The sequence below is a fragment of the Mya arenaria genome, chromosome 4, assembly GCF_026914265.1.
Source record: "Mya arenaria isolate MELC-2E11 chromosome 4, ASM2691426v1".
NCBI lineage: Eukaryota > Metazoa > Mollusca > Bivalvia > Myida > Myidae > Mya > Mya arenaria.
The window spans coordinates 2,477,291-2,501,426 of NC_069125.1; the positions used below are offsets into that span (position 1 = coordinate 2,477,291).

Consider the following 24,136-nt stretch of genomic DNA (forward strand, 5'->3'; position numbering starts at 1 on the left):
AAAAAGGCTAATAAATGTGGAATTCGAAGTATGATGCTTTTACATGTATACCATGTTGATGTGTTAATAAATTTCAAAATTTGTTTTGCTTTTTACTTTGATATGAAATCGTCAGAGGCAATGCTGAACATTTTCATGATGTCTAAACGATCATTAGAATACAACCTACATGTACAGCCAATGAAGTTGCAGATAAGCAATCATTAAGTAATAGGCTCAATCATTAAGTATTTTAAATTCGCGAGTGTTTAAAGGTCCGCCCACTGCCTCTCACCCGATACACAATTTCTGTGACATAATTTACGTTGACAATGTGTCAGCAGATTATGTTATATTCTAAGTCAGTAAAACCGCTACGCTCACTCCGCCCAGTCTTAATCATTAAGAGTTTAATTCATGTCATCCAACTATTACCTGATGTCATACTCCTTTACCACCACCAATTTTCGTCATAAACGGAGTTTTGGTCCTTGGTCATTGCCTGTTTGATCAATATCCCATTGCATAAGCATTCTACTTGTTCAATATGCATTGTCTAAATATCCTACTCCGATTTGATATTTATTGAAATTAAAGACCAATTACCCGTTTGAACTCTGGACTGCTCGATCGAACCGAAACAAAACATGCGGGGGCTGTATGACAGATGTGCTGTGACCATGTTATGGACATATATACTAATTATAGACGTAGTCAGATCGGGACAGCTAGTATGACCATGGCAATAATTCAAACAAAGTCTCGTGGCTAAATCAAGGTAAAACAAGTCTTAGTCAAATGACAATATATTTGCAGTGTTTGGATTGCAGAGTCATATCAATAGCGTTGAAACATGGTGATAATGTGAACAAAATAATGCAGGCTCATGCTTATTGTACGGGTTTAATTAAAGGACAATTCCATGATTTGGAAAATGCATTTTTTACGGATTTGTTTCGAAATAAAGGATGAAAAATTAATATAAGTGTTACAACTAAGATACTGACGACTTGAACACTTTAACAAAGATTGATATGTGCCCCAATATTGTGTCTAAAGTTCCCGATTTAGAAAAATGTAAAATAAATAAAATTAAAAAGTTACGCCATTCAGCTAAAGGCTGTAGCGAGATTGCTGACTGATATCATCAAATGATGTTTCCTATATTTTCATTTAGGTTGAAATATCCGTAAGATTAGTTAGAGTCTTTGTTAAAAGTGGATATGGCATCAGTTTTTTTTATTTCGATGCATTACCGGGAATCTCATTTTGGGTCAAAGACATGAGAGAGTCATTTTAAATATTAAAAATAACATGTTTATTTTTCTGTTTGAGATCTCGATGACCCCTTTTATTTGCCCCGTAATAGGAACCATACTTATTTAAACATATTGCAGGCATAGTTTGGCCACGTTGACTTTCACAGGGGCTCATTAAGGGGAGTGAAGGAGAGAAGGCGAATGAGCATCACGTACGATTGCAATTGTACTCATATTATGTATTAAACAAGTTACAGTTTAATTTAGGCAAAAGATAAGAACCCAAATATAATGCGCTTAGTCGTAACAACACTAGGCAAAGAGAGAAAAAACAATTGACTTTTGAAGTTAGCGATTTGATTTAAGGTGCCAGGCAGTTTTCAGTTAGAATAACATTGTTGAAAGGTTGTTTAGTGGTTGGTGGAAGAACAATTTCATCACGGGCTTGTTGGAGAACTTTTAAATCAGTGTCTAGTGGGAAAGGACTTCGTCAGGGGCTGGTGGGAGAAGACTTTGAAAGGAGGTTGTGGGAGAAGACTTTGACATGAGGCTATGGGAGAAGACTTTGACAGGAGGTTGTGGGAGAAGACTTTGACATGAGGCTATGGGAGAAGACTTTGACAGAAGGTTGTGAGAAGATTTTGAAAGGGGCTGGTGGGAGAAGAATTTGACAGGAGGTTGTGGGAGAAGACTTTGACAGCGGGTTGTGGGAGAAGACTTTGACATGAGGCTATGGGAGAAGACTTTGACAGGAGGTTGTGGGAGCAGATTTTGAAAGGGGCTGGTGGGAGAAAAATTTGACAGGAGGTTGTGGGAGAAGACTTTGACAGCGGGTTGTGGGAGAAGACTTTGACAGGAGCTGGTGGGAGAAGACTTTGACATGGGATGGTGGGAGAAGACTTTGACAGGGGTGTGGGAGGTCTTTGACATGGGGTTGTGGGAGAAGATTTTGAAAGGGGCTAGTGGGAGAAGAATTTGACAGGAGGTTGTGGGAGAAGACTTTGACAGCGGGTTGTGGGAGAAGACTTTGACATGGGCTGGTGGGAGAAGACTTTGACAGTGGCTGGTGGGAGAAGACTTTGACAGGGGTTGTGGGAGAAGACTTTGACAGGGGGTGTGGGAGAAGACTTTGATAGGGGCTGGTGGGAGAAGACTTTGATAGGAGGTTGTGGGAGAAGACTTTGACAGGAGGTTGTGGGAGATGACTTTGACAGGAGGTTGTGGGAGAAGACTTTGACAGGGGGTGTTAGAGAAGACTTTGACAGGGTCTGGTGGGAGAAGACTTTGATAGGAGGTTGTGGGAGAAGACTTTGACAGGGGGCTGGTGGGAGAAGACTTTGACAGGGGCTGGTGGGAGAAGACTTTGACAGGGGGGTTGTGGGAGAAGACTTTGACAGGGGGTGTGGGAGAAGACTTTGATAGGGGCTGGTGGGAGAAGACTTTGATAGGAGGTTGTGGGAGAAGACTTTGACAGGAGGTTGTGGGAGATGACTTTGACAGGAGGTTGTGGGAGAAGACTTTGACAGGGGGCTGGTGGGAGAAGACTTTGGCAGTGGGCTGGTGTGAGAAGACTTTGACAGGAGGTTTTGGGAGAAGACTTTGACAGGAGGTGTGGGAGAATACTTTGACAAGAGGTTGTGGGAGAAGACTTGGATAGGAGGTGGTGGGAGAAGACTTTGACAGGAAGTTGTGGGAGAAATCTTTGATATGGGGCTGTGGGAGAAATCTTTTTCAGGAAGTTGCGGGAGAAGACTTTGACAGGGGTTGGTGGTAGAATATTTTGACAGAAGGTGTAGGAGAAGACTTTGACAGTGGCTGGTGGGAGAAGGCTTTGACAAGGGGTGTGGGAGAAGACTTTGACAGGGGTTGTGGGAGAAGATTATGACAGGGGGTTATGGGAGAAGACTAAGACAGGGGGTTGGTGGAGAAGACTTTGACAGGAGGTTGTGGGAGAAGACTTTGACAGGGGGTTGTGGGAGAAGATTAAGACAGGAGGTTATGGGAGAAGACTTTGACAGGAAGTTGTGGGAGAAGTCTTTGACAGGAGGTTGTGGGAGAGGACTTTGACAGGGGCTGGTGGGAGAAGACTTTGACAGGGGTTGTGGGAGAAGACTTTGACAGGGGGTGTTGGAGAAGACTTTGATAGGGGCTGGTGGAAGAAGACTTTGAAAGGAGGTTGTTGGAGAAGACTTTGACAGGAGGTTGTGGAAGATGACTTTGACAGGAGGTTGTGGGAGAAGACTTTGACAGGGGGTGTGGGAGAAGACTTTGACAGGGTCTGGTGGGAGAAGACTTTGATAGGAAGTTGTGGGAGAAGACTTTGACATGGGGCTGGTGGGAGAAGACTTCGGCAGTGGGCTGGTGTAAGAAGACTTTGACAGGAGGTTGTCGGAGAAGACTTTGACAGGGGTGTTGTGGGAGAAGACTTTGACAGGAGATGTGGGAGAATACTTTGACAAGAGGTTGTGGGAGAAGACTTGGATAGGAGGTGGTAGGAGAAGACTTTGACAGGAAGTTGTGGAAGAAATCTTTGATATGGGGCTGTGGGAGAAATCTTTGACAGGAGGTTTTTGGAGAAGACTTTGACAGGGGCTGGTGGTAGAATATTTTGACAGAAGGTGTGGGAGAAGACTTTGACAGTGGCTGGTGGGAGAAGGCTTTGATTAGGGGTGTGGGAGAAGACTTTGACAAGGGGTTGTGGGAGAAAATTTTGACAGGGGGTTATGGGAGAAGACTAAGACAGGGGGATGGTGGAGAAGACTTTGACAGGAGGTTGTGGGAGAAGACTTTGACAGGGGGTTGTGGGAGAAGATTAAGACAGGAGGTTATGGGAGAAGTCTTTGACAGGAGGTTGTGGGAGAGGACTTTGACAGGGGCTGGTGGGAGAAGACTTTGACAGGGGTTGTGGGAGAAGACTTTGAAAGGAGGTTGTTGGAGAAGACTTTGACAGGAGGTTGTGGGAGATGACTTTGACAGGAGGTTGTGGGAGAAGACTTTGACAGGGGGTGTGGGAGAAGACTTTGACAGGGTCTGGTGGGAGAAGACTTTGATAGGAAGTTGTGGGAGAAGACTTTGACATGGGGCTGGTGGGAGAAGACTTCGGCAGTGGGCTGGTGTAAGAAGACTTTGACAGGAGGTTGTGGGAGAAGACTTTGACAGGGGTGTTGTGGGAGAAGACTTTGACAGGAGATGTGGGAGAATACTTTGACAAGAGGTTGTGGGAGAAGACTTGGATAGGAGGTGGTAGGAGAAGACTTTGACAGGAAGTTGTGGAAGAAATCTTTGATATGGGGCTGTGGGAGAAATCTTTGACAGGAGGTTTTGGGAGAAGACTTTGACAGGGGCTGGTGGTAGAATATTTTGACAGAAGGTGTGGGAGAAGACTTTGACAGTGGCTGGTGGGAGAAGGCTTTGATTAGGGGTGTGGGAGAAGACTTTGACAGGGGGTTGTGGGAGAAAATTTTGACAGGGGGTTATGGGAGAAGACTAAGACAGGGGGATGGTGGAGAAGACTTTGACAGGAGGTTGTGGGAGAAGACTTTGACAGGGGGTTGTGGGAGAAGATTAAGACAGGAGGTTATGGGAGAAGACTTTGACAGGAAGTTGTGGGAGAAGTCTTTGACAGGAGGTTGTGGGAGAGGACTTTGACAGGGGCTGGTGGGAGAAGACTTTGACAGGGGTTGTGGGAGAAGACTTTGACAGGGGGTGTTGGAGAAGACTTTGATAGGGGCTGGTGGGAGAAGACTTTGAAAGGAGGTTGTTGGAGAAGACTTTGACAGGAGGTTGTGGGAGATGACTTTGACAGGAGGTTGTGGGAGAAGACTTCGACAGGGGGTGTGGGAGAAGACTTTGACAGGGTCTGGTGGGAGAAGACTTTGATAGGAAGTTGTGGGAGAAGACTTTGACATGGGGCTGGTGGGAGAAGACTTCGGCAGTGGGCTGGTGTAAGAAGACTTTGACAGGAGGTTGTGGGAGAAGACTTTGACAGGGGTGTTGTGGGAGAAGACTTTGACAGGAGATGTGGGAGAATACTTTGACAAGAGGTTGTGGGAGAAGACTTGGATAGGAGGTGGTAGGAGAAGACTTTGACAGGAAGTTGTGGAAGAAATCTTTGATATGGGGCTGTGGGAGAAATCTTTGACAGGAGGTTTTGGGAGAAGACTTTGACAGGGGCTGGTGGTAGAATATTTTGACAGAAGGTGTGGGAGAAGACTTTGACAGTGGCTGGTGGGAGAAGGCTTTGATTAGGGGTGTGGGAGAAGACTTTGACAGGGGGTTGTGGGAGAAAATTTTGACAGGGGGATGGTGGAGAAGACTTTGACAGGAGGTTGTGGGAGAAGACTTTGACAGGAGGTTGTGGGAGAAGATTAAGACAGGAGGTTGTGGGAGAAGACTTTGACAGGAAGTTGTGGGAGAAGTCTTTGACAGGAGGTTGTGGGAGAGAACTTTGACAGGGGCTGGTGGGAGAAGACTTTGACAGGGGTTATGGGAGAAGGCTTTGACAGGAGGTTTTGGGAGAATACTTTGACAGGAGGTTGTGGGTGAAGACTAAGACAGGAGGTTATAGGAGAAGACTTTGACAGGAAGTTGTGGGAGAAGACTTTGACAGGAGGTTGTGGGAGAAGACTTTGACAGGGGCTGGTGGAAGAAGACTTTGACATGGGTTGTGGGAGAAGACTTCGTGAGGAGGTTTTATGAGAAGAGTATGACAGGGGTTTGTGATAGAAGACTTCGACAGGAGGTTTTGGAATAAGGCTTTGACAGGAAGTTGTGGGAGAAGACTTTGACAGGGGTCGTGGGAGAAGACTTCGTCAGGGGCTGGTGGGTGAAATCTTTGACAGGAGGTTGTGTGAGAAGACTTTGACAGGGGTCGTGGGAGAAGACTTCGTCAGGGGCTGGTGGGTGAAATCTTTGACAGGAGGTTGTGGGAGAAGACTTTAACAGGAGTTTGTTATAGAAGACTTGGACAGTGGGTTGTGGGAGAAGACTTTGACAGGGGCTGGTGAGAAAGACTTTGACAGGAGGTTGTGGGAGAAGACTTTGACAGGGGCTGGTGGGAGAAGACTTTGACAGGAGGTTGTGGGAGAAGAATTTGACAGGAAGTTGTAGGAGAAGACTTTGACAGGGGGTTGTGGGAGAAGACTAAAACAGGGGCTAGTGGGTGAAGACTTTGACAGAGCTGGTGGGAGAAGACTTAGACAGGGGGTTGTGGGAGAAGACTTTGACAGGGGCTGGTGGTAGAAGACTTTGAAAAGACGTTGTGGGAGAAGTTTTTGACAGGGGCTGGTGGATGAAGACTCTGACAGGGGCTGGTGGGAGAAGACTTTGACAGTGGGTTGTGGGAGCAGACTTTGACAGGGGCTGGTGTAAGAAGACTTTGACAATGGCTGGTGGGATAAAGACTTTGACAGGGGCTGGTTGGAGAAGACTTTGACAGGAGGTTGTGGGTGAATACTTTGACAGGAAGTTGTGGGAGAAGACTTTTACAGGGGCTGGTGAGAGTAGACTAAAACAGGGGCTGGTGGGAGAAGACTTTGACAGAGCTGGTAGGAGAAGACTTTGACAGAGGGTTGTGGGAGAAGACTTTGACAGGAGCTGGTGGGAGAAGACCTTGAAAGGACGTTGTGGGAGAAGTTTTTGACAGGGGCTGGTGGATGAAGACTCTGACAGGGGCTGGTGTATTGTATTAAAACATCCGGCCCGAGTGCACGTGCTGACAATAAGGACTAAGTATTGACATAGCATTTTTTTACAAGTACGTGAATAAGATGACCTAGTCTCAACAACTTATACAATTATATACGCCTCCATAGTTGTCTTTGTAATGAAATATGTTGGTTTGGTTACGTTATTACCTAAATATACTTAAAGTATGGTTCAATACATTTGCGTTGATTGTGAATATGCACATAAGTTTACATTATCATTTTTAAAAAAGGAGGCAAAAAGTATGTGCAATACCTAAGTTTGAATTTTGATACGTATATTTTGATCGACAATAAGGTTATACAATCTGCATTCTTACAAGCCAGTTAAACTTATTATGCGAGCGTATATTACGAAAGGGGAACAACTCATTTAGATAATTAAACACTTATGTTTGCATTATCATTCATTGAAACGTATAATAATGCATGCTTTTGGTGGGAGGAAATCATTACAGTGCTTTTATGTAAGCGAATATTGCACGTTATATTTCTAATTTCTTATAAAAAGTAATCCATTATCGAATTTGTAACTTCGCTAAAGGGCTGGATAGCGTTTCGCACACGTGTCATAGTATACATTCTTGCAAATGGATATTAATCCTTTAAGCAAAATTTTGTTTCTTCGGAAAATGTTCGCAGCTGATTAACACGCCATAAAAAGTTATGGTTTAAATGTACAGTTATACATTTACAGTATTTAGAAGTGCACTGCTTACACCGCTACCATGATAGCTATTTGAAAGGATCAAAATATGTGTATTTTTCCCAATACCAAGAAAATTACCAATACCAAAGATAATTATACCGTGGACAGAGAAAAGAGGCTGTTTTTGCACAGCCTCCATACAGTGCTTAGCTTCCTGATTAAAACACATTATAAAATACAGTTCTTAGGAAAGCACAAAACACACCTATTTATTAGGATTTGTTCAATGACGTTATTATAAGTACACAATTTAAACATGAGCACCATGCTTGCAGGACATTCACTCTCAGCAAAAGTTTGATGAAGGAACTTGTTATAATTACTTGTACAATCTCAAAAACCTATGCTATCACAAATTTGTGTTTATTGTCACGTGACGTTGCATGTCACTCGCTCATAGTCTTTGAATCTTACGCCTTTGAATTTTACATCTTCACTGCTATTATTTCACTAATAAAACTCCATATTTTATCGAAAAGCATGAGCAAAATGTGCCATATTTTACAAACTAACAAAGGGACATAACACTGTGGAAAATATTCCGACCAAACCCTGCAGTTGGCATCCATCACTAGACATGAAGGGCGCACATAAATCGTCTTGTAAAGAACATAGGGCCATAACAACATAACACACTGTTCGATCAATCTTTGACAAAGGCATGCTTCACCATGATAAACATAAATCACTCATAGGAATGTTCATGCAGTTTCGGAGACGAAGCGCGTGCAATAATATTTATGTACGATGTATTGTTAAACAAACGAAGGGTCCTTTTATTTGAAATAATCCCAGCTAATCCAACGACAGCATGCACCAAAATAAAACAAAAACAACATTAATTACTTATGTGAAGTTTAATCCCCGGCCGGCCAAGGTTTAAGAAGATTAAGGATGCACAAGATCGTGTCTACAGACAAGTGGATAGATATACGAGCGGACGAACAGTTGGGAACGCAGAAGGCAGCATGTACCTCCTCCCACAATTTTTTTGTGTAGGGATATAACACTTGATTACACGATAGCTCAAAACAGCCAGTCCGACCACCCTTCCAACATATAACGAAAAACACTCATAATCATCTTTAATTCTCAGTATTGGAATAAATTTTGCAAAAAGTTCAAGCCATACAGGTGATTTGGTATAATTTATGTCCTAATTTTGACTTTAAAGTGTCAAAAATGCATATTTTAAGTTTACCCCATTCAATTCAAATTTAAGTCTGTTATACACAAGTCATTTATTTGACGAATATATGTGTTTTAAAAGTCGTTAGAAAGCCATTACTCTTTACAATTGTTCAGATAAGCAAATAAGATGCATCGTCAATGGATGTTGACAGTCGTGATGATTGCTTCATGCAAGATTGATTGCTTTTTCTTTTTAGTGTTATAAAATATTTTTTATCTGCATTCTTTCTACCAAAGATGGTTTAACATAAAACATCCCTTGCGGATCGCTCAAACAGTTTGTTTTGTGAAACCTTTGTTTAACCTGTTGAATACAACATGTGCGCTGCAAAAAAATTCAAAATGAAATTTTGTTAGCATTAATCAAACGGCGCTTTACTTGATGGCGTGTAACTGTGAAAGAACTCTTTTCAAAAAATAAATAAATACCCTTAAAGAGAAAAAGAGTGATTCGTTATTATCAATTGGCTAATACGTAAAGATTTTCAGAAATGTATTATACAAAACACAACACAGTTCTTTCAGCAAAACTTGGAAGGTAAAAAAAGCAGTGCTTCTGCCTTAAATCATTTCAAATAATTTCCTTTGGCTTACCAACAGATTCTGATTTTGTGCAACTTAATAGGAAGTGACCTATGACTGTAACCTGTCCAACTTCTCTTCTTTCCTTCAGCACTCACTGTTTAGTTTACACTATATTTTTTATTAATTCCATACCTTCTAGTTTATATAAAGTTCCATTGTATTTAGTATTTGTTTTAAAAATAAGCTACAAAATGTGTGTTTACATCATCTCAAAATTAGCTAATTGAGCTGCCACTGAAACTGACGAAACATATTTCAGTATGACAACACTTGCTAATGAGTATAGTTTCATCTTAAATTTAAGTAGATGTCGACATGATTTTTGCAGATTACAAGGTAAATATCCACGACCCACCACACCAGAAAATACACCCGATCACTTTAAAATATACCAAGCAATATTTATCACACCCTGTTTCAATCAAAGATCCTGTTTTCGCTGGTTATCTTATTTGCGGGTAACATGTCAGCTTTTATACCGATATCAGCATGAGTACAATGCCGCCGAACTTTTGTTTAGTTCCGGTAAAGATAGGCGGCAATGACGAGCACAGTTCCTCGTTAGCAATACCCGGATTTGCTTTGAACAAACGAACGTTAACAAGGGTTTCATTCATACCTACGTTAAGCGTTGTTCTATTGTCATATAGTCACTTGATACGTGTACGTCTTGTTTAGCCAGAACTTAAAAGGAAACTCATATTACTATGGAAACTCAAAACTCGATTATCATTGTCAACACGTTGTTCAATGCCATGCTGGTCAGGGTCGTAGCTGTAACAGAATGAACGTGTAGGCCCGAATTGCTTGTCATGTTCGGCGGCCTGCTTCCTCGGGATTTTTCTTTGAATTCAAGAATGTACGTTACTGAATATCCTAGACTAAAATACAGATATTCGTAACACAATGTTTGACGGGCAACCAAAAGGCCTACAAGTAGCTACACTCGTGCATTACTGCCTGTTAAGATATCTCTGTGTATTATAGCATGCGCCATTATCTAAATAAGTATAATAAATATATCATTATGTATAAGTTAATATGTTCAACTTGACTGTATATTATATTTACTTTGGATTGACTATGCTTAATGTTTGTAAAGGTTTCACTAGTAACATCTACTTAAATAAACAGCATTCCATACTTATTTTGCTTTCAATACACTATTGGTAGGCTAAAGATATGCTGTCAAAGTGGTAAGATTAAATGAACTGACGTATACAATGAGGTGAAACTGAATAAAATCAATAATATTAATGGAAACTTCAGGGACAAGTCCAGCAGCCCAGCCATTGAACAATGAGCCTGTTTATAGGCAAAGGGTTCAATGACTAGAATGAGGGACACAAAATCAAGTAACATAGGCATTAAAGCATCACGTTCCCTATACGATAGTTTGTGGGGTGGTTGTTGTGGTGCCATAGTTGATCATGGTGGTGTGCATGTTGATGTAGTAGTGAATGATGTACATGCAGTTCATTACGTTTTCTATACTTGATGTCGATAACAAATTAATTTACAGTAATATTATTTCTGTTATTGCAGCTGTACTAGACGAATCGTGTGCTGCACTGTGGCAAAAAGCGTGGGCAGCACGAATCGCACCTGCTCCACTGGATACACATAGCAGGGAGCATACTGTAAAGTAGATATGAATTCAATATCTTTTAACATATGGCAATATATATTAACTAACGAACGTGACATTGCTTTAAATGCTTTACAGTCAACAAATCTGCTTTGGTTTTCCAGAGCATACATTTAATTCAAATATCAAACCCTCCATACGTATTGTCTTAAACCCCAGCGTTTTTATTGTTTCGTGTATGAAAATTATGCACAGTGAAAACAACAAATGCGGTGATGTATTATCAACAATTAGCTCAATGTATAATGATGAGTAATGACAAGCAGAAACACTACAAATGCTTAAAGATTAAGATCTTATTTTGTTTTGCTTAAATAATACTACCGTTTATTAATCGGATGAAAATTAACAGTCTCTTACACAGTGATTTTCCTTGCCACCTCGTATGAATTTAGCTGGATTTTAGTTATTCAAATGCATTTTCTTAAATTTTATTGCCTTATTTTGTGTTTATTTTATATAATTAGTTAATGATTCTTGGAAAAATTATGTGAGCTTTACTATATTAGAAATGAATTTGGATATAAAACATTTCGATATTTTGATAATGATCACGTGTTTCTACGTGTTGGTACCTCTGCAGAAAAGCGAAGTGAACACAATGTGGCGTTAGGAAAACTAAAGGGAACAGTTAGTTTAAGCTTGTTTAAAGGCAACTCAAATTAACCGCTCATAAATTAGCTAACAGAAATAGTTGAACTTTCCCTCAATAACAAACATGGAGGTGAAAACTTAACATTAAGGGCATACCACAGATGCCCGTGAAGTTGGCAACCCAGCAGCCTGGCATCGCAAAGTCAGCAGCCTAGCAGACTGGCAGCCTAGCAGCGTGAAGTCAGCAGCCCAACAGACTGACAGCCTAGCAGCGTGAAGTCAGCAGCCCAGCAGCTAGCCTGGAAACATGAAGTCAGCATCCCAGCAGACTGGAAGCCTAGCAGCGTGAAGTTAGCAGTTTAGCAGCTCTGCTAAGACGAACTCGTGTGAAGTTTCCCGTCAGTTTTCAGTTTTCAAAGCCAAAAAGAAACCCATAGAAAAAATGAAAAACCCCTATACCTGTTTTTTATTCAATAAAAAATGCATTAAAACGTTTAACATGATGTTAAACGTAATATTATTCATGTTAATAAGAGCTTAATTTTTAATTAACCACAGATCAATTCTATATAACAGGAATTGTTTATTTTTGTTAAATTCATAATTCAACATGGTTTTCTTCTGTTAAACTCCGAATGGTAAACTTTGTCAAATCATTATAAAACTGATTATAAATGAACTATAGTTAAATAGTTACTAAAAGCTCATTTTGTTAAGGGTTGTTGTAGCCAACACACGCACGCACGCACGCACGCACGCACGCACGCACGCACGCACGCACGCACGCACGCACGCACACACACACACACACAATACGATAAAATATGTGCAGTAAAATGTTTAATTTTGTTTATCAACGCATTGTTTGTTTTAACCCATAAAGAATTATTCTGATTTGGCGATGCATTCAATGCCCATGATACAGAAGACAACAAAGCTACCTTATCCCGCACTTTGCCGTGCGTAAAATGACTGTAAACGCGTGCGTGCTTTTGTGCATACATGCCTGCGTGGGAGAGCGTGCATGAGTGTGAGAGCGTGTTTGTGTGCGTGTGCGTGTGTGTATGTGTGCGTATGTATGGGCTTGCGTATGGGCATGTGTGCATGTTTGTGTGTGTGTGTGCGTACGTGCGTGCGTTTGCGCTTATATCCTTTGGAGGTTAATCATATGAGTACACAGCAACCTTCCGAGGCACAATTTACTTCCGAGGTTAATTGTCCCGTTACCTCGGAAGTTTAAACCTCTGAACAGCGTTATAATGTTCACCAGACTCTCCTGGTTAAATATGAAGATTACCTCTAAATAACGTTGTATAGTGTGTCGTGTGTTTGAGTGTGCTTGCACACATTGACATACGAAAACAGGGCGTGGAAAAAGTTTAAAGTCGGGCATGCGCATTGGCTCTCCGTTTCGCTGCGCATGCCTAGTCCGCCCCCGCAGGCACCTGTTAACTTCGCGCATTGGGCATGCGCACTACCATCGACACCTCACGTGGTGTGGGAACAACATGGCGGCTTGCCGAGGTAAGTTGTTTATTATCGATTCTAATGATGGCGGACAGTTTTTCTGCTGTAGGATTTTGCAAATTGGTTGGATTTTGAAGTGTGTACGTATCAATTCTATTGTAATACCTTTTTATGGAAAGTAATGGATGTCGGAGAACACTTCAACATCGTTCTGTACCATTGTTTTAAGACTGTTACGTACCACAGCACATGGCATTAGTCATTTTAGAATGACTACACATGGCACATACCTGTACTGTATAATGATATATCATATACTGGGTGAGTACCTAAATCGGAACACTTTCGGCAAAATTTGTGAAATATTTTTAGTTAGACTTGCACTACAAGTTCGTGTACAAGTACAAAAACTTTCATCAGCATACTAGGATTCAAGACCAATTGAATTGGTTGATATAAATGGCATTTTTCAAGATACTACCAATCTGCATGAAAAGTACTTTATTAACCGCACAATCAAGGACTGCCATTTTCGTCCTCGGAGTACATAAATATGGAACAGTTTTAATTTGTTATTCATTTTCATTTATTCTTTTAAAATTATTGCTCATTATTTTGTTTAAGTAAATTAATAATTTATGTTATTTACAGCTTGTCTTTTTTTTGTCATTTTTGTCAGTAAAATTTGATGATTTCAGTAAAATACAGGCTGTACCAGTATGCTGTGATTATGGCAAGCATGAAGTCTTTCCCCCGCGTGCCATGTATTGACATTTGAACATGAAAAACTTTAAATGATCGCAGTTTTTGAAATACTGACCGGATAAATGTGTCCTTTGGAACATGTATCTGAAGCAAGCGTCTTTATTGATTAAAATCTTAATAACCTGATCCCGATCGGAAAAACACTTTTATAATGGGTGTTCCATATTTAGGTACTGTTCCGATTTAGGTACTCGCCCAGTATATACACTTTATAGTAAGGTTTTTAACGGTGTTTAGTACGTGCTTATGTGGTGGTTAAAGGAGAAATTAGTGTGTGAAAACTGGCTCTCTCAATATCGAAAACATGCAACAGATGCGAGGTGCCTGATCATGCAGTTAGAACTCAAGAACTGACATTTTGTGGTTTACCAGTATGCAAGAATTAGCAGTCGTGAAAATTATACTTTTGAATTCTTATAGTTTTGCTTAGCATCAAAATATTTAACAAGCACTGCTATTTAAAATTCAGAATTTGAGCAAGCCCGAAAGACATTTTACCAGTGCAGGGCTTCAGGGCTTGTGCTTATATTGACCACTATAATTATACATTGACAGATATATTTTACGATTTTTGATATGGCAAATCATTCACGCACAAGTTATTTTGTATCGAATGTGGGTAGTTATTCTGATTGCATCTATAAAATATCTTAAAAACAAGAAATATTACCAGATAATGTTACTTAAATAATAGTTCCGTACACAAAAAAAACAAATATCCAACAAATTATTATGAGTTTGATGCATGTTTCTTCATTTCATACTGTCAAAACATAACAATATACAATACATGAATGACACCTGCAAGGCTGCGGTTCACAGTTTAACAACAATTGGAACACTTCAGCCATGGCCGAGTTGTAACGATTGTATATAAGAGGTCTTTCTCGAAGCTTGCCGAAGATGGTCAAGTTTTAAGCTTGGTACAATTGTTGTATGTGTCGGTCAAGTTTCGTTTTGTTGGAAAGGTAAATCTTTGTTTTAATGCATCTAATGCTTGTTTTGGGCAAAATATCTTTGCACTTGCACAGTAAAATATGAATATAAACCTTTATTATCTATTTCAAACCTAAAATGCTTCTCCAAATACAATTTCAATATTTTTCAAAACCCCCCTGTTTTTGCACAAACCCGTATACAAGTTATGGATCGGAAGAATCCCATATAACATGTCTATTATTTTAGACTAGGCAAGAATCTGCATGTGCAGCCACAATCGATGCAGTATGATTTGTATATATATACATTGACAACACGAACATCAACAGAATAAATGCCCCAGATTTGAGTAAAACAAAAATTAATATCAATTTATTTCCTAAATCATGGTCTTAAATGTGCGGCAACATGTGCATGTTGTTTAAGTCAGAAGTCATTTTTACAGTCATTGTTGGAGTACGATTTATTAAAGTTCTATTGCATAACTGATCTGATTAAATTTATTGCCTTTCCTTTTAAAAAGGATGAATTCAGGTGTGAAATATAGAATATAAGTATATTATTATATTATTGCATAATACTAGTACAGTTAAATGGAAACTATAAGCTTTCACCGATCTTTATCGTAATGTGAAAGAAAAAGTAAGATGTTAAAAGGCTGCCAAACCATGTTTTCAAATTTGTCTTTCTGTTAATCTTTGAAATTTAAATGGCTGTAACACAATTGTTTATTTTCAAAAAAAACGATCCTATTATTGATTGTAAAAAGACCCATCCATTTCAGAAGATGTCGAAATATCGGAAGAATGAGAGCATGTGTTTCTTTTTCATATTTTCCACAGCAGTGGTCGAAATTAGCACAAGCCCACAAGCCCTGCACTGGTAAAATGTCTTCCAGGCTTGCTCAAATTCTAAATTTTATATAGCAGGGCTTGTTCAAAAACATGATTCCATGCAATAGTATAAGAATTCGGGCTTGTTCATCCGAAAGTCTCATTTCAATGACTGCCACAGTAATAGCAGATCGAAATAGGACTCAGTACACATCCATGTACTCCTCATTTCTTTTGGAACTTTCAGGCCTTATGATATATGGATTTTGTCCAAGTGGCCTTTGGTTAAAAATGCTATTTCACAGACTGATTTCAGAAAACCTTCATTAGTAACTTTTGCCCGTTTTTTTTAAATGCATGCTGTTTTGACAACATCTAGTTAATATGTTTATGGGGAAAGTAGATTCACGAAATTATTTAGACTACATTGATTCATTATGACTTACTTATTTGATAATGAGATAAGCTTGGGTCTAATTATGCAAACACATGATTGTCTGCTCATAAAGCACCAATCACACAGGGCAGTATTGGGAGCTATGCTAAAAAGCCTAGATGAAACACTTTGATACACAGCATTGATTAAGCATGTCATTTGTGTAAACCCAGATGGTCATGTCATTAACTGGCGCGAGAAGTAAGTGGATTGAATAGTGGCTGTTTACATCAGACTGTTGTTGATATGTTGTCATTGTTCCAGCCTCATTTTATTGCAATTGCAGATGTTTTTGGCCAGAATCAACGCCCTTGCAGAAAAAAAGCCAACCAAAACTACCTTCAGACAAACACGGCTGAAATTGAGCTGAATTTGTGCTATATGCAGTATATCGATCAATACATAGGTATGATTTTGTCGTGATACATTAGCAGCATATTTGTGGACTTAGTCAGGGAATTGAATTTAGAAAAAAATACTGCTCACCCCTTTGTGTTTGTTAGAAAAATGTATGTACTTAAAAACAACAACAATGTTTTCTGTGTCATAATCAAAGCATAAGGTTTGTAAAAACAAAAAATGTTTTGAGTAGGTCTGATATGCAGTCTGCACAAAATATCTTGCCGATGTTCTCATCATTTTCTGTATTGAAGTCTAATTCTAGGTGGAGTTTCGTCTCCCATTGAGTAACAGTTTCTTTGGACAGTTTGTTAATTTTGGCTGCTATGTCGGATTAGTTTGATCATCACCATCGGCCTTCGTAGATATTAAATATCAATGCATAAAAAACTTTAAAAATATTATTGCTTGTCATGATGATGGACTGTGCCTCAAAATTGATATAAGTCAAATACTGCCGTCTAGAATCTGAGCACGAAATAACAGTCTACAACGTGTGAGTTGTGTATACGTCATCATTTTGTGTGTTTACAAGAAATGGAAAGTAAACAAATTGAAAGTTGTTCTTTTTCAAGAGTTTTCACTCGCATTTTTATACCCCCGACAAACGAAGTTTGAAGGGGGTATATTGGAGTCACCCTGTGGTCGGTTTGTCGGTCGGTCCTTTGCAATTTACCTTGTCTGGAGTATAACTTAAAAACTACTTGATATATAAATATTGCCCTTTATTTGTTTTTTTTTGCTGTCAATTTTTTTTGTCTTTGTTTTTTTTTTGGAGGTAAACTATACATTGCAAAAAGGAGACTCTAGACAAGTACACTTTTGATAGGCCAAAAAAGAACACTTTTTTAACATTCCATCTAGAAAAAGCAATCAAAGTAAATGTGAATTTAAAATTTGGTGGCATGGCACAATATTTATCTCAGGTTTTACGATAAGTATCTCTTCTCCTTAAAGTCCCCCCACTTCTCCCTAATTTGACTGGTGGGAGAAGTGACTTCTCCCCAAAAATTCAGCCTTGTGAGAGCCCTGGTGATAACAACCCGAGATGGTAAAGAAAGTGTCTGAAGTGAAAATGAACAAGAAAGAAGAATTAAGAGCAATCGGTCGGGATATTACTACAATGTGTGCATGAACATGCATGTACTTTGATATCAATACAATGCATTGTTTTCCCATTTAAGAAAGCACCATGTTTTGGGCCCACCCTGCCCTTTTTAATTCCTGGCTAAAACACTATTTACTGGTTCCAGGTAATGGAGTGTTTGCTAGGCAAGAGCTCTTGAAGGGGCAGTTTATTCTCGAGTACAGAGGAGAACCATGTAAACAGCAGTCTGATGGTGATGAAATGTTCAAATACCATTTCAGACATAACAACAAGGAATACTGGTATGTATATATAGTTTTTGTGTAAGCTATAATTTTTGTAGTAATAAATTGCTATTTATTTTCTTTTATACACTACTTTTTTAGCTTGTCTTTTTGTCCATTGATAAAGTCTGGATAGTGTGATGGCCTTGTGGTCGTACCAAAACTCTCTCTCAGATTACATGGTTACAGTTAAGTTTTGTTTTGTAAAACTATGCATTGACATAATATCTTGTCGTGTCTGGGCGGTAATTTTGGGTTAAAATTCAGCGCTATTCCCAGTGCAAAAAACATACATTTTCCCCATGACTGGAAAATATGTGTGGTTTATATTAAGAAACAATATTAAGCAATGTCGGGTGCATTCTCCAAACAAAAAAACATTATCAAAGTCAATAGTTTTCTTGGTTTCAATATTTTAAACTGAAGCATTGTTGTTCACAAAATAAAAAAAAAATCTAATGACACCCAAAGTGGTGAAAAAAACACATAGGAACATTAAACACATAGGGACATTAAACACATAGGGACATTTGTCATAATACATTTCCTTTCTTTGTAGTAATGTTATGTTTCAATTGTTTTAATAGCATCGATGCCTCAAAAGACACGTGTCTGGCATGCATGGTCAACGACTTGGACCGATACACAAAGCCTAATTGCAAAATGGTTAAAGTTGTTGATGACAGACATCAACCAAGACTCTGTCTGTATGCAACTGAAATGATCAGCAAAGACACTGAATTGAGGTACGATTATGGTGTTGCTGATGTACCTTGGAGAAAGCGAAAGGTAAATAAAATGTTTTAATTTTCTCTTCTTTTTAATTGAAGTCAAAATACTGAATGCATTGTACTCAAACTCTGTTGGATGTTAAATAAAGTCTGACGGGTATTGCTTCTCCCTTGGGTAAAATTTGTATTATTGATTTCCCCTATTGATACCCCAAGTTGGTGTGAGCTTTATGACGTCACAAATTTTAATAATAGACCATCATACAACCTCAACCTCTAGTTTCGTTAAGTGTTGAATTATTTCTTTCATTGCTTGTTTTTATGAATTATTCCCTTTAAAACCTATAAAAACTTACGGATATACTACTATTTTGTCTTGATTGAAATGTATGTTATAATTTATTACATAGCCTATGGTGTAGATACAGACATGACTTAATCAATAATTGAATTCCTTGTAAATGAGATTGTTTTATTAGCAAGGTGCACACAATCAAAGCTATTTCATTCAAATGGACTTAACTTGAATCCGGACAACTATCGGCAACTTTATGATAGTAAGTTGAATCATAATGTTGACATCAATGTCTCTGCATTTACAAACTTGTATACCATATTTTGCAGAAAAATGATGTCAAGCCTGTGGTTTTTGAACAATTCAGTAATATCGAGATGTTCCTTGTTAATTGTTTTTGTTATTTGCATGGTTTTTTTGAATATGCAAAAGTGAGAACTGTTCAACTACATATTCAGTGTACATGAAAAGTCTTTTAGCGTTCAAAAATATTGATTATTAAAACAATTGGTACTTACTGTTTCTAAGAAGCGTGTACATGGGATTTAATAGTTAATAAAAAAAAATCATATTGCCTTAAAAAATTTAAAGCAAACAATTCTTTTTGTATTATTAAATACAGAGAGACAATTTTTTTCTGTCGTAGTTCGAATTTACACATGACATATGATATATAAAAGCCTGGCAATGTCATGTTCTCTGACTCATTTCATGTACACTGTATTTGCCTTACATTATTTTATTTTCCAACTTCATCTAAAAGTTATATGACTTAATTTTCCGCCCCACCATTTGAATATTCATAATTTTGTTCTCCATTTGAACAAGATTACGGAAAGCCCTGTCCTACTATTGCCGTAAAAATCCACAAAGTAATAAAAAAATCTCAATAGTTTTTTTACTTTTTCAGTCTGTGTCTTGTTTTTTTGTTTGTTAGAATTTTGTGTTTAAAAGTTGTTCATCAGAACGTTTGTGGGAATCTTAAAACTGTTGAAATGAATAGTTTTTTCTAGGGATGCAAACGAATGGCAAAATTGATATTCGAATATTCGGTAATTCTTTTGATCGAATATTCGAATATTCGATCACAGGCAAGATTGTCTAAAAACTTCTATATTGCATCGATCATTTGCGTTCCAAATAATGACTTCCGGTATGACATTTGCCGAATAATTTTATTGATGTCGGATTGTATGACGTCTGTAATACGTGTAGTGGCTTTATTGTGCAATTTCAAAATAACTTTGCATATGTTATCTAGAATTATACTAGTATGTCATATTGTTTCATTACAAAAACTACGTCGATATATCAAAAGTCAAGGTCATGGCATCTTCACCGTTGCAAACGGTCTGGTTTCCGTCAACTTGTTATTATTTTGTACCCGTCTTTTGTTTGTTACTTGTTTTTGCACTAGGATGTTTTCCTTTCACATGATTCCATAGATTTGTGGTAGTTCCCAAGTACGTAAGACTAACACTGCACAACTTGCACGACACTGTTTTCTTGTCTACAGACCGTGTGAAATAATTCCAAACTTCAGATGAAGCAGGCATTTTGTCGATTATTTTGTTTACGTGTATTTGTTATATTTATTTCCGAACAGTTCGAGAGAGCTTATTCACAAGGAATGATGGACATCAAATTTTATGCGCATTATATTCAGTGCGATTTTAGCTACATTGCTCAGTTTAATTGACATACAAAAGAAATATTTTGTGTTATTGCTGACATGACGAACCCTTAATTGGCATCGTTTAAAATAGGTTCCAATCCCCTTTCAACTTTGTTTATTTCATTGCCGCTAATTGGCAGGGGACGGCACACGTAAAATTATTTGTTTATTTCGCCATGATGATGGGCCTTAATTGACACTTGACGCGCCACTGTGTATTGTCTAGATGCTCGCGCCTCGATAATTGGTGACATGCGTGGGTGTATTGACGAAACAAGGGTAAATTAGAGCGTTTTAATCTTTAAATATAAATGTTAAATAAATGTTCAAGATGGAACAAAATTTAGAAAAAAAGTAAAAAATAAACCAATATTCGAATACCGATTTTAATATTCGAATACCATTCTTTTGATCGAATATTCGAATATTCGTTTGCATCCCTAGTTTTTTCCATAATTAATTCATTATGTGATTGGCCTTTGTCAAGACCACACAATCATCTATACTGCAGTTCATCATTATGTAAAATTACCTCCAGCTCATTTATCCTAAGTGTGTTAGAATTGTACCTCAGAAGGTTTGTCATAATTTAAAATTGTAAAATGATTTTATGGCGCTTGATATACATGGTTGTGTGCTGAAGACAGATACTTTTATGATATCTCATAAATGATTATGAATCCCAATTGGGCTAATTAAAATCATCCGTGTGTCCTTTTTCCCTCCCAGTTGTGTCTGGACTGTTATGAAGTCATCTATGGACTGATTTTAAAATACTTTTGCAAATGTGTTATGCATACAAAGACGTCATGTTGTGTGCAAGGCCAATGTCCTTACCTCCAAGGTCAAAATTACACTATATAACCCGCACTGTATCCTCTTCATGTATAGACAGTTCTCAAAGTAATTTGCTGTTTTGCATACAAAGATGACATTCCACTTGCAGGACCCGTGTCCCTACCTCAAAGGTCACACTTATGGTTTGATTTCTATGGAATGCTGCGTTTAATGACATAGAGTATATCTGTTCATGTCCGAACTGTATCTTTCACATGTATGGAAATTTTGAAATTATTTGGCACACATGTTTAGTATACTTTAGGCATGTGTTACGTGCAAGGTTTGTGTTCTTACCTCCAGGGTCAAAGTCACACTTTGTGTTTGATCATTATAGATTGTTCAATATACATACCGTACATTGAGTATAGGTGGTCATATCCAGGCTGTAACCTTTTGATGTTTGGACAGATTTTAAAATAACTTTGCACATCTGTAAACCACATAAAGACAGCCTTTAAGACCTGTTTCCCTTTGTAAAAGATCCAGGTCACACTTGTCTATGTTTTATTACCTCACAAAGTATGCCAAAAGTTTTTAAATAATGGTGTGTTGCTGTGTGATAAATGACTGTATATAACTTTTTAAAATTTTAAAATGACCTTGCAACTCCTGAAACCCTGTCTTTGAACATAAGACAAATACTTCTCATGGCATTGTGACATGGCAGATGTGCGCATGGTATAGAATTTTGATACATTTCAGATGCTGTTAAAGATGGTCATACAGCTGCAGATACTACAGAGGTCACAGAAACATCTGAAGATGCCCTCGGTGAATCAGCAGAAGTCTTGGAACATGCTTATCATGGTAACTTGAGTGCTATTTAGTTCATACTAATTGATTTAAGCCTGATTGTGTAAAAGCTAACAGCTTATTTTAAACAAACTCCAGTCGGTTTTCTTGGTCAAACTCACCAGTACTGAGTGTAAATATGAGAGGAAACTAGAACATTTTCCTCACTGGGGATCAAACCTAGCACCTCTTGGCTGTGAGGCGGACACTATAACTCTGAGCCATCCTTACATTAATTGTGTTTATGATCTGAAACAGGTACATACATGTTTCTGTTGCATCTAGACAAGCATCGACTTTAAAGTACCTCATGATGTATGCTAAAAGTTTGTAATGAATTGTGTGTGTGTTGGAGTCAAACCTCAGAAAGTTTGTTAAGCTTAATTCAGTAAAACTTATGCTTGTTCTCAATCAACAGATTTATTCAGTCTGGGTTATTTAATCACTCATTGGGTGTCACCTTGGGGGACATTGTTTCTCGGAATGACAAACACATGTTGATTTATACATCTAGATCTTGTATGTTCGTAATTTGGCGATGTAAGCATCTAGTTAGTTAATAATTGCTTGTGTTATTTTTGTACCTGAATACCAGTATATATGTGTGAAGCTTTTAGCTTTAATGAGTTTGTAACAGAATACAATCAACTCAACTGTGTTTTTCAGATGCTGTAGGGAACAGTGGGACAGTTGCCCCATCCACAGTTGCCCCATCCACAGTTGTCTCTGAACATTCTGAAGGGCCGCCTCAAGGTAAATTGAATACAAAAACCAAGTTTCTTTACATAGTTATTTCTCACTGGTGACCACAATCTGTTGATGTTAATTACTTAAGACTATTTTTCTGTGATGAGGTACCTCATAAAGTAGACATAATGCTTGTAAAGATGAACATGGAATATGTGTGTGTGTGTGTGTGTGTGTTGCTTACAAATGTTAGATATCTTGTCATCTATTAAAATCAGGCTTATTATACTCTTTGACATGTATTTGGACAAAGTATGCGTAAAAATATTGGTGAAATGTGTGTGTTGAAATGAAGAACCTCTGTGTGAATTGGGTCATCTTGTGTCGGAAAACTTAATTGTTAGGTCACATAAGAAATAGCCTATTTATACCGTCTTAACCATTTTTTGTACCTTTCTTAAACATGGTGAGATTGCTTCCCTGTACAAATTCTTGGACAACTCTTATACTTATTTAACATAATTGAATTGATCATCAGATTGGCAGATGTTTAAACCATACAGATGTAATTCAATCATACTTCATTTGAAAGTTTTCAAAAGACATATTTCTATATTTTATTACCTCACAGAATATGCCAACAGCTTTAAACTAATGGTGTGTTACTGTTTGTCAAAATTGTAGCTCTGAGTGCTTGTATGGTAACTTAAAACTAAACTTACATCTCCTGAAACCTATGTTTGTGAACATAAGACAAATACTTTACTATCTCACAGCATTGTGACATGGCAGATGTGCGCGTGGTATAGAATTTTGATACATTTCAGATGCTGTTAAAGATGGTCATACAGCTGCAGATACTACAGAGGTCACAGAAACATCTGAAGATGCTCTCGGTGAATCAGCAGAAGTCTTGGAACATGCTTATCATGGTAAACTTGAGTGCTCATTAGTTTATACTACTTTATTTAAGCCTGATTGTGTAAAGCTAACAGCTTATTATGCCCCCACAAAGTGGCGGCATATAGGGTTGCCCTTGTCCGTACGTACGTCTGTCTGTCTGTACGTACGTACGTCCCGAAGATTGTTTCCGATCTAATTCTTGAAAACTGTTTGTCCAATCCTCACCAAACTTTAAACACATGTTTGTGACCATAATATCTTGATCAAGTTCGATAGTCATGGAAATCGCTTTAGTCATTTAGGAGTTACGGCCCTTTTTTCCCCAAAATACTT

The 24,136-nt window shown here is 38.3% G+C and overlaps 2 protein-coding genes across 2 annotated transcripts; one reads left to right on the top strand and one right to left on the bottom strand.

Annotated features, from left to right (window-relative positions):
• Positions 1 to 1,709: 1,709 nt before the first annotated feature.
• LOC128232884 (nascent polypeptide-associated complex subunit alpha, muscle-specific form-like) lies at positions 1,710 to 6,983 on the bottom strand. The gene is made up of 5 exons (XM_052946666.1): positions 6,433 to 6,983; positions 4,830 to 5,695; positions 4,000 to 4,633; positions 3,197 to 3,830; positions 1,710 to 2,951 (listed from the first exon to the last, which is right to left on the bottom strand). The coding sequence occupies exons 1-5, from the start codon at positions 6,981 to 6,983 to the stop codon at positions 1,710 to 1,712; spliced, it is 3,927 nt and encodes a 1,308-aa protein (XP_052802626.1).
• Positions 6,984 to 17,835: 10,852 nt separating this feature from the next.
• LOC128232329 (histone-lysine N-methyltransferase PR-Set7-like) lies at positions 17,836 to 22,945 on the top strand. Its single transcript, XM_052945824.1, has 4 exons — positions 17,836 to 17,898; positions 18,468 to 18,669; positions 22,124 to 22,228; positions 22,880 to 22,945. The coding sequence occupies exons 1-4, from the start codon at positions 17,858 to 17,860 to the stop codon at positions 22,886 to 22,888; spliced, it is 357 nt and encodes a 118-aa protein (XP_052801784.1). The 5' UTR covers positions 17,836 to 17,857; the 3' UTR covers positions 22,889 to 22,945.
• The last annotated feature ends 1,191 nt before the right edge of the window (positions 22,946 to 24,136 follow it).